This window comes from Callorhinus ursinus, unplaced genomic scaffold, assembly GCF_003265705.2.
Source record: "Callorhinus ursinus isolate GAN/ISIS: 27379988/994484 unplaced genomic scaffold, GSC_fseal_2.0 scaffold7, whole genome shotgun sequence".
NCBI lineage: Eukaryota > Metazoa > Chordata > Mammalia > Carnivora > Otariidae > Callorhinus > Callorhinus ursinus.
Genome location: NW_027397069.1, coordinates 57396432 through 57406596, shown reverse-complemented (window position 1 = coordinate 57406596; position 10165 = coordinate 57396432). Strand labels below are relative to the sequence as shown.

At 41.5% G+C, this 10165-nt stretch overlaps 1 protein-coding gene and 1 pseudogene across 1 annotated transcript in view; one reads left to right on the top strand and one right to left on the bottom strand.

Annotated features, from left to right (window-relative positions):
* Positions 1 to 9924, bottom strand: part of MRPS31 (mitochondrial ribosomal protein S31) — a 29459-nt gene extending 19535 nt beyond the window's left edge. The window contains exons 1-2 of the mRNA XM_025875002.2: positions 9724 to 9924; positions 6584 to 6868 (exon numbers count right to left, since the gene is read on the bottom strand). Coding sequence (XP_025730787.1) covers positions 6584 to 6868; positions 9724 to 9848 — 410 coding nt within the window. The 5' untranslated portion in view covers positions 9849 to 9924. The remainder of the gene's footprint in view (positions 1 to 6583; positions 6869 to 9723) is intronic.
* LOC112826750 (ubiquitin-ribosomal protein eS31 fusion protein-like) lies at positions 7427 to 7886 on the top strand (annotated as a pseudogene).
* Positions 9925 to 10165: the final 241 nt, after the last annotated feature.

Sequence of the window (10165 nt, the reverse complement as noted above, 5' to 3'; positions counted from 1 at the left end):
TATCTTCACCTACTTTCCATCTCCTACTAGATCATGATGATGATTTATGGTTCTTTGTTTTTCCCAGGTAAAATTTACATACTTTGAAGCATACACATTTTAGCTGTACGATTTTGGCAAATCGACATGCCCATGTAGCCCACATGCTTATCAAGACAGAGCATTTCTCATTTCCATCTTAAAGCCCAAAATATATGCAAATCCTTTTACCTAGCAATTCCACTTCCAGGAATTATTTGTCTAAAGAAAATAAGAAGATACATACATGGAATTTGAAGGATACTACATACTCCAAATTCAAGGCCTAAGCCTGAATTTGCAAATCATCTCTCAGATATCTGCGTAGCTTTATAGATAACTTTATTTCAGGCTTTTTTTTTTTTTTTTTTGAGAGAGCGAGCAAATGGGGGCGGGAAGGAGAGGCAGAGGGAGAAGGAACGAGAAAAATCTCAAGCAGGCTCCATGCTCAGTGCAGAGCCTGACGCAGGGCTCAATCTTACCACCCCAAGATCATGACCTGAGCTGAAATCAAGAGCCAGACGCCCAGCCGACTGAGCCACTCAGGCACCCCTTTATTTCAGGTCTTTGTTCAATCATTAGTCTTCCACAATCTCTTTTAAAAAAACAGCATCTCTCCAGCCTATCTTATTTTTCTTCATCTTTCATCACCTGACATATGAATGTGTCTATGTGGTGTGAATATATATACTCTCTCCCACCCCGACTCCCTCACCATTACGTAAGGAGTAGAGACTTTTTTTTGAGACTTTTGTTTACTGTTCTACCTCTATCTCACTGGACACTGCCTGAGATATAATGACAATCTAAAGTTGTTGAATGCAGGAAGTTAACCATAGCATTATTTTATACTAATGAAAAACTAGAAATAATCTAAATTTCAACTCATAGATTCATTAATTAATAAGTAACTGAAACCTTATTGGATGATCAGAGCAAGTAGTTGCTTAGTTAAGTTAAAGTAGGAGCTAGAAATTTTGGTTATTGCTATGCTCACCAGGGGTCTTGTCAGGTTCCACAATACATTCAGACTCAGGAGACTACCACAAACATGCTTGGCCCAGTCTATTCAGAAAGATAAAGGACAGAACCACAATAGGTTGGCAGGGCAGCCTCAGGTGTCCCTCTTGGTGGCAATCCTTGCAGCACTCATATGGATGACACCTCACATGCCATCCAAAAGTTAGGACAGGAGACCCATATCATGCAGGTGCAGGAGCTGCTTCGCTTAGTGCCCCACAGGAACTTGTTATCTCGTGTAACAAGGCCACAAAGTTCCCAGGGTCCCCACAACGGACATGCAGTTTCAAGAGCAACTGCACTTAAGGAAGCCCTAAGTATATATGGTGAACCATAAGGTACCGATAGTTCTCCCAATCCAAATGCAATCAATCAGGGGTCAATTTCATCATGGTACTGTTCCCTTTAGTACAACAGACATCAATAGTTACCAGGTTAACGGGTGTGGCAGATTATATTTTTAGAAAACAGAGACAACAATATTTCTGGTCCCACAAACTCTTCCAAAACCTTGCCACATCCCCATCGAGAGAGGGAATCCATGTTCCCTCCCCTTGAAACCAGGGGAAACTCTCACTGCCTCGATGAACACAATGATAGAGATGACGTACTGTGACTTGTGAGCCTAGGTCATATAAGATGACCTTGTTTGGCTCTTCTTGAGATGTCTGTCTGTGGAACTCAGCTAGCAGGTTATGGAGAGGCCTTGGTTCAGTGTTCTGGCAAAGAGCCCCAAATATAGTCTCAGCCAATAGCCAGCAGCAGCTGTTGGAATGTAGGTGAGGAAACCTTCGCCTTGCGCTGGCCCTCACTAGTGCTAAGTGGGGCAGACACGGCTACCTCTACCACGTTCTGCCCAAGCTTTGGGATGGTTTGTTAACGCAGCAACACGTAACTGGGGCAGATTTTGGTGTCTGGAAGTTGGGTGCTACTGTAACAAAAAACCTAAAATGTACGGGAGAGGTTTGGGTATTAGGCAGTGGGTGGAAATGGGAAAGACCTTGAGGCAAGTATTCATGAGAGACTAGGGCCTCAAAGAGACTTAGAGCCTGAGGGCCCTCAAAGCCGCTATGAGGGAGAACTTTAGGAAAATCGTTACTGGAAGCTGCGAGAAAGGGGACTTCTGTTTAGCAACACTGTTGCTTGTAGTAATGTGGAAAATAGGAAATACACCCAGTGAATTGGGTGAGCCAGTCTAAGGAGACTTCCAGTGTAGAAGGTGCCTCCTGGCTTCTTAGTTGCCGATGATAAAATGTAAGACAGAGATAAGAAAGAACTGTACCATATAAAGGAACCAAGACTTGCTGGAGTCAAAATAAAACATTTCTCCTTCTCAGCCCCTCCAGGCAGCAAATGATGCTAAAATTTAAAAATGGCTTCTGATATGATATCAGTGATATGTGGAATTTAAAAACAAGGCAGAGGATCATAGGGGAAGAGAGGAAAAAATGAAACAAGACGAAACCAGAGAAGAAGACAAACTATAAGAGAGTCTTAATCATAGGAAACAAACTGAGGGCTGCTGGAGGGGAGGGGGGTAGAGGGATGAGGTGGCTGGGTGGGGGGCATTGGGGAGGGTATGTGTTGTAATGAGCACTGGGTATTATATTAACACTTATGAATCATAGACCTATACCCCTGAAACAAATAATACTTTATATGTTAATTAATTGAATTTAAATAAAATTAAAGAAAAAGAAATGGCTTCTGAACAGAGATCAAATTCAGTGCAGTGTCAGGAAAAAATGGTTTAATGATAAAGCAAAAGGCATCACTACAAAACCCTTTGTTAAAACCTTAGATTTATTTTTTTTTCAAAGATTTTATTTTTAAGTAATCTCTACCCCCAACCCGGTGCTTGAATTCACCACCCCAAGATCAAGAATTGCATGCTCGGGGCGCCTGGGTGGCTCAGACAGTTAAACATCTGCCTTTGACTCAGATCACGATCCCAGGGTCCTGGGATCGAGCCCTGCTTCTCCCTCTCCCTCTGCTGCTCCCCCTGCTTGTGCTCTCTCACTATCAAATAAACAATAAAATCTTAAAAAAAAAAAAAGAATTGCATGCTCTAGCAACTGAGCCAGTCAGGCACCCCAAGATCTTAGATTTAAAATGGTGCCTCAGAGTGCCTATAAACAGACAATAGGAATTCTAAGAAACTTATGGGTGTGGTCCAACAGCCTTGCACTGGGAGCTCAAAGTAGAATAGGACTTAGGTTCCCAAACAATGCCCTAAGGCACCCTGCAGCACCACAGGGAAATAAGCCATTTGTCAGTGACTGCGTAAACCACTAAGTCAAGGTGGTTCCCAGTTTTAACGTTAGACTACTCCATTTCTTTTGATGACATCATGTCTTTGTGAAGATGGTTCTCTGTCAGTTGCTATGATAAAAGGACCCCCCAAAATCTGTATGAAAAAGGAAAGTATCCAATGTTATCCAATATGATTCCCAGGCTACATCATAAAAACAATACAAATTCCTTCTGGCTCACTTTCTCTTGGGACACTTGCCTTTGGAACCCAGACACCATGCAGTGAGAAAGCCCAGGCCACACAGTTCTGTACTAAGGTCTTAGCTAACAGGCAGCTTCAGCTGTCAGAGTTATGAATGAGCAAACCTTCCGAGTGAGGACAGCATTGAGCAGAGATTAGCCTTCTCCACTGTGTTCTGTTCAAACTGCTTGACCCACAGAACCCATGAGCATAAAAAATAGTTGTTTTATGCCACTAAATTTTGGGATAATTGCTATGCAGCCACCCTAACTATATCAATGGCTGCTCAATATTTATACAAATAAAAAACTAAAATCAGGTCATACATGGAGCCATGACAGTCATCATGAATCAAAGATGATTAACCCAAATCTGTGCATCTAGGATCCCTTAAAAAAAGAGGGTGGAGTACAAAATCATTAAAACATACATTTAAAAACTTGTTTTAATTAAGTAAACTCTATGCCCAATGTGGGGTTCAAATTCATGACCCCAAGATCAAGCGTTGCATGCTCTACTGACTGAGCCAGCCAAGTGCCCCTAAAGATATTTTTAAAAAAGATTTGTTTTTTAAAGATTTTTATTAATTTATTTGACAGAGAGAGAGCCAGTGAGAGAGGGAACACAAGCAGGGGGAGTGGAAGAGAGAGAAGCAGGTTTCCCGCTGGGCAGGGATTTATTTATTTATTTTAGAGAGAGAGAGAAAGCACAGAGAAGAAAGCAGAGGGAGAGGAACGAGAAGACTCCATGCTGAGCATAGAGCCCAGCGCGGGGCTCAGTCTCATGACCTCCTAGATCATGACCCCAGCCCAAACCAAGAGTCCGATGTTCAACCAACTGTGCCACCTAGGAGTCCCTAAAAGATAATTTTTTTTTTAAGATTTTATTTCTTTCTTTGACAGAGAGACACAGCGAAAGAGGGAACACAAGCAGGGGGAGCGGGAGAGGGAGAAGCAGGCCTCCCGCAGAGCAGGAAGCCCGACGCGGGGCTCGTTCCCAGGACCCTGGGATCATGACCTGAACTGAAGGCAGACACTCAACCATCTGAGTCACCCAGGCGCCCCAAAACATAAATTTTTTAAAACAAATGTATCTCTTGGGGCGCCTGGGTGACTCAGTCATTGAGCCTTCAGCTCAGGTCATGGTCCCAGGTCCTGGGATAGAGACCCACATCGGGCTCCCCGCTCGGCGGGAAGCCTGCTTCTCCCTCTCCCACTCCCCCCGCTCTCACTGTCTCTCTCTCTGTCAAAGAAATAAATAAAATCTTAAAAAAAAAAAAAAAACTTTCTTTAAAATGAATAAATAAATAAATAAAACAAATGTATCTCATTCACCAATCTTTTGACGCAGGACCAAAACCCTTCTTTGAATAGAAATTCCAGCATGTATCTTTTATATATACACTGCACTCATAGTACATCCTCCAAGAGTTCCAATTTTGGTTTCTTTAAAGTGGAAACTCAGATCAAGAATTTAAAAATGTTTACAAAGAATTCTGAGTGCAGAATTTTCTTACATTTTTCTGCTTGTCTCATTCATACCTAATTGGAAAAGAATTTTAAAAGTTTCCTTTTCTGAGTCTTTGCAAAGCATTCATTTTAACCATTTCTATAATAGATAATTAAATTATATAATTATAATAAAAACCACAGTTGGTCACAAACAGGTCTGGAAGCTTAAAAAAAAACTCTTGACAAATATATACATATATGTATATGTGTGTGTGTCTGTATCATCTAATTCTATATACTTTTATATTTTTGTTTTATTTTGTTTCTATAAAGGAGGAGGAAGATGGGGCACCTGGCTGGTTCAGTCAGTAGAGCATGTGACTCTTGATCTCAGGGTTATTGGGTTTGAGATCCACATTGGGTGTAGAGATTCTTAAAAATAAATAAATAAATAAATAGAGAAGAAGGAAGTACCTATGATGGGCATGCACTGAATTAGCTTATTCTCTACCACCCAATTATGCTTTCCAGGGGTAGTTTTGATACAATATAGAAACCAAGAAGTTTCATAAAAATATTAAGTCATTCTAAAAATAGAAATCTACATTAGCTGCTGATTCTGCTAAGAGAAGTCAGAGATGGGGATGTTTAAGCCACATACCTTATTATTTGAATCAATGACATCATCTGTGTAAGACTCACCATTATTTAAGTATCATTAAAACGAAACACTGCCATTTAAACTACAAGACAATGCTAAAATATTATTGATTGCATTTAGAATCAGTGAAATATAATACTCTTTTCACAAGCACAAGTAATTACAATATTTTGAAGAAACCACATAAGCTGAGAACACTGATAATTACTGGTCAAAGGAAGTCATAAAACAGCTGTAATCAATATGCTTAAATTCTATCCTAAGTGGAACTTTTTAAAATGGAAATTTCAAAAACCAGTCCTTCAGAGACATGAGGCTACCTCCAAATCAGGATATAAACGATTTGGTAACTAACAGTTTAAAGAGGCAATTAAATGGCAGTTAATAACACTGATGAATATGTAAGAAAACATGTGGAATTCTCAATTAGATCATGACTCTTTTCCTCTCTAGATTGTATGTGGATGTCCCCTTCTTATTTATTTATTTAAAAGATTTTTTTCCCCCTTTTTAAAAATTTCTAAGTAGGCCCCCCGCCCAGCATGGAGCCCATCACGGGGCTTGAAGTCACGATCCTGAGATCAAGACCTGAGCTGAAATCAAAAGTCAGATGCTTAACCAACTGAGACACCCAGGCTCCCCTTAAAGATTTTATTTTTAAGTAACCTCTAAACCCAACATGGGGCTTGAACTCACAACCCCAACATCAAGAGTCACATGCTCTACCCATTGAGCCAGCCAGGTGCCTCTCTCCTTCCTATTTAAATATAGAAGGGTAACAGTATCTCTCATGTAAGTGTTAGAGTCTCTGTGTTTATAGACTGATAGTCTTCATGTAGCATCTCCCAGGTCCTCTGATTTCAATTTTTTTTTTTCCCCTAAAAGAAAGAGGAGTTTCAAAAATTACTTTCAATGTAATTGAAATTCAATTCAATTTACCTCTTCTCTGGGACATCCTCCGGAGCTTTTTGAAGCCTGGCAATTGTAGCTTCCACACTCTTAAGGTGTCTTCTGCTGGATGGCCTTGTTGTTTGCACATTTACTGAGCTTAATTCAATTTTCATGCCCTTAATAATACCTAACAAGTCTTTTTTTCTATTCTCCTTTACACTCTCTTGGCTCTCTGTTTCTTTGGAAATCTCAGGTGTTGGAGCAGACTGCTCATCTTTCTTGCTATAGATCACATTGTTAGTGCCAAAATATCTTTGGGCATTATTTTTTGTCCTGGAAAGAAGCATTAAAGGAAAAAAAAGAAAAATACAATGCAAAATAATAAAACAAGGATTCAAAACACTGCTTCTGTGTATTTTTAAAATTTTCTAATTCAAACCCTTCCCTTTTGCTTTTTATTATTATTGTCAGTGACCATAACAACAGCAATGTAATATTTATTGAATATATACTATGTGCTTCGTCTGGTGCAACATATTTACTACATTTCCTCATACCCACAACAACTCCACAAGTATTATCCCCATTCTGCAGATAAGGAAACTAGAAACCAGAGAAGTGAAGTGATTTACCCAAGGTCATGTAGCTCAGGGCTCACTAAGGCCTAAGACACACTGATGAGTCACAAATGGGTTACACGTGTGCTGAGACTGACTGATCACCTGGTCCCTGGGGTAGCTGGGTGAAGTGCGGCGCTGCTGGTGCTCCTATCTGTTGTCTCCCTCCATTTACCTCAAGGTTTGATACAAAGATCATTTTTTATGCGTTCCATAACATTTTAAAAAGGAGACAACTTTCTGATCCACCATCTGCGGTGGAAACGTCACCAAGATGCAGATTTTCATGAAAAACCTTACAGGGAAAAACCACTCTCCAGGATGAACCCTCGGATATAACAAACTGTGAAGGCCAAGATCCAGGATAAGGAAGGAATTCCTCCTGATCAGCAGAGACTGATCTTCACTGGCAAGCAACTGCAAGATGGACCTACTTTGTCTGACACAACATTCAAAAGGAGTCCACTTTTCTTCTTTGGTTGAGACTTCCCGGTGGTGCTAAGAAAAGGAAGAAGTCTTACACCACTCCCAAGAAGAATAAGCATAAGAGAAAGGTTAAGTTAGCTGTCCTGAAATACTATAAAGTGGATGAGAATGGCAAAATCAGTCACCTTCATTAGAAGTGACCTTCAGATGAATGTGGTGCTGGAGTTTTTATGGCTAGCCACTTTGACAGACATTATTGTGACAAATGTTGTCTGACCTATTGCTTCAACAAAGTGGAAATCAAGTAACTGTATATGGGTTGATAAAAGACATGAACTAACATTAAAGAAAAAAAAAACAGGTTGCATGGGGTGCCTGGGTGGCTCAGTCAGTTAAACATCTGCCTTCGGCTCAGGTCATGATCCCAGGGTCCTGGGATCAAGTCCCACATTGGGTTCCCTGCTCAGCAGGAAGCCTGCTTCTCCCTCTGCTGCTCCCCCTGCTTCTGCGCTCGCTCTAATAAATAAATAAATAAATAAATAAATAATCTTAAAAAAAAAAAACTATCAAAAAAAGCATTCTGAAACAAACCATTTGATCTGCTTATAAAAATGTCAGAGGCTATCAAATCAGGCACTTAACAATTAGAATGCAAAACCAGCTGCGTAACTAATATCCTTATAATCAGTACACAGGACCTTCATCATATCATTCAATTTATGGTACAATTCAATTTAGGAAAATACTCTATTATTTCGCATGTGAAAGTTAAATTAATAGTAAAGGTATAACAAAAGGTGGCAATCAGGAGAATGAATCTCACATATAACCTCCCATCCTTCAATGTTTCCTTCCAAGACTGCTACGGGGCCACAGAAAGCAATCTATATTTAGTATAGGAAAATCATGTATAGGCAGTAACTCCGTAACACTAAAATAATAAAACTTCGGTGGTAACTTCCCACCTGGGCTTGTTTCTACTGAGAGCATCTCATCAGCACTTCAAATACAACACATCCAAAACCACATTCAAGAGCTCCCCTCTCAAAAAAAAAAAAAAAAAAAGGGCTCCCTTCTCATACTATCCATTTTTCACCCTTCTGTATTGAAGGGGCTTTTTACCATAATAGATATTTTGAATTCTAAAAACTATGACATATTTTAAAAGCTTTCTCAAAGCTGCTTCTCAATCTTCTATTAACACTAATGATACACTGGTCCTCTAGGGTAGCATGCTGAAATCTTTTCTCTACCTTATCCTTATTTCATATATCACACGATATCAACTCTAGCTGTGCAAATTTTCTTCTCCATCCAGCTACTTCCTCCCATCCCCATTGCTACTAACCTGCTTAGAGCTACACTTAACCATACTGGCCCCAAATCGTTCTGCATGGGCTATCTGCAGTAGAATTAAGATTCCATAATGATGAGGGTTCTCAGAGAATAAATACCAACATGAAGTATACATAACTACTTTTCTTGCCTGGCTAGTTCCAACCCTGGGTCCCCCTTTAGATTTTATCAGATTTCTTTTCCAGAAAGGACACTCTGAACCTCTCCTGCAATAGTCAGCTGTCCCGACTTGCTCACCCAGCCATTACTGGAATTAATAAAGCATTCTGTTCTACCTACACCATCTCAGCTTTACTCCACTAAATTTGAATTGCATGCTTGGCGAACTATAAGCTCGGGGATGGCAGGATTGTTGTTATTCGGGGCTTAACACCAGTATTGGTACACTGTAAGTACTTTCAATAATGAACCAAAGAATAAATGGAGGCAGGAATGAGGCCGTTATAGGCTGGGGAAGTAAAAAATAAAGTAAGACCACTTTGCTACTGGAGCCTGGACTGAACGAGGGGAGGAGCGGCAAGAGGTAGGAGGCGCGGTGTGTAGCAGAGCGCTCCGGACAGCAGCCAACCCTGTAACCGTAGCTCTTGTTTCTCACTCACGTTATGACCTTGGGCAAGTCATTTTACCTTTCTGGGAGTTCCCTTTCCTCAGATTTAAAGCAACGGCCTCTAAGATCCCACGGGCCAGAACATCGACCCCAGGAAGCCGGAGAATGATCACTGAATGCACCGGAGGGAGGCCGGGGTTTGCCTGAAGACCTGCAGGACCAACAGCGCCGAAATGCGGTACCTGACCGTTCCGTGCGGAGCACCGAGTAGCACAATCGCAGCCGCCGGGGCCTCTGAGCCTCCAGAGCATGAAGGAAAGCGGGAGAGGGGGCGAAGAGCTAGGATCGCGGAGACCCTTGGAAACATCGCCAAGACACAAACTAAACCGAGAGCACAGCGGAACAGCGCGTCCCTCTGCCAAACACGTCCCTCGCTCTCTCTTCCGTTCCCCGGCCTGGCGCGTTCCTTCCCTTCAACGTTCCGGTGAGCAACAGGGGCTGGAAACTGAGTTCCGGGCTCGCCCTCGGCCCGGCCCAGTCGGCTGCCTCCAGGCGAGTCTAGTGGCCTAAGTGGAGTGGATCCCCGAGTTCAGCTAAGATGTGCTGGTTGAGGCACGACCCAGACGGGAGAGGGAGAGAGTGGAGGGAGTGATCTGCTGTGCAAATACTACTTTGGGGAGGCCA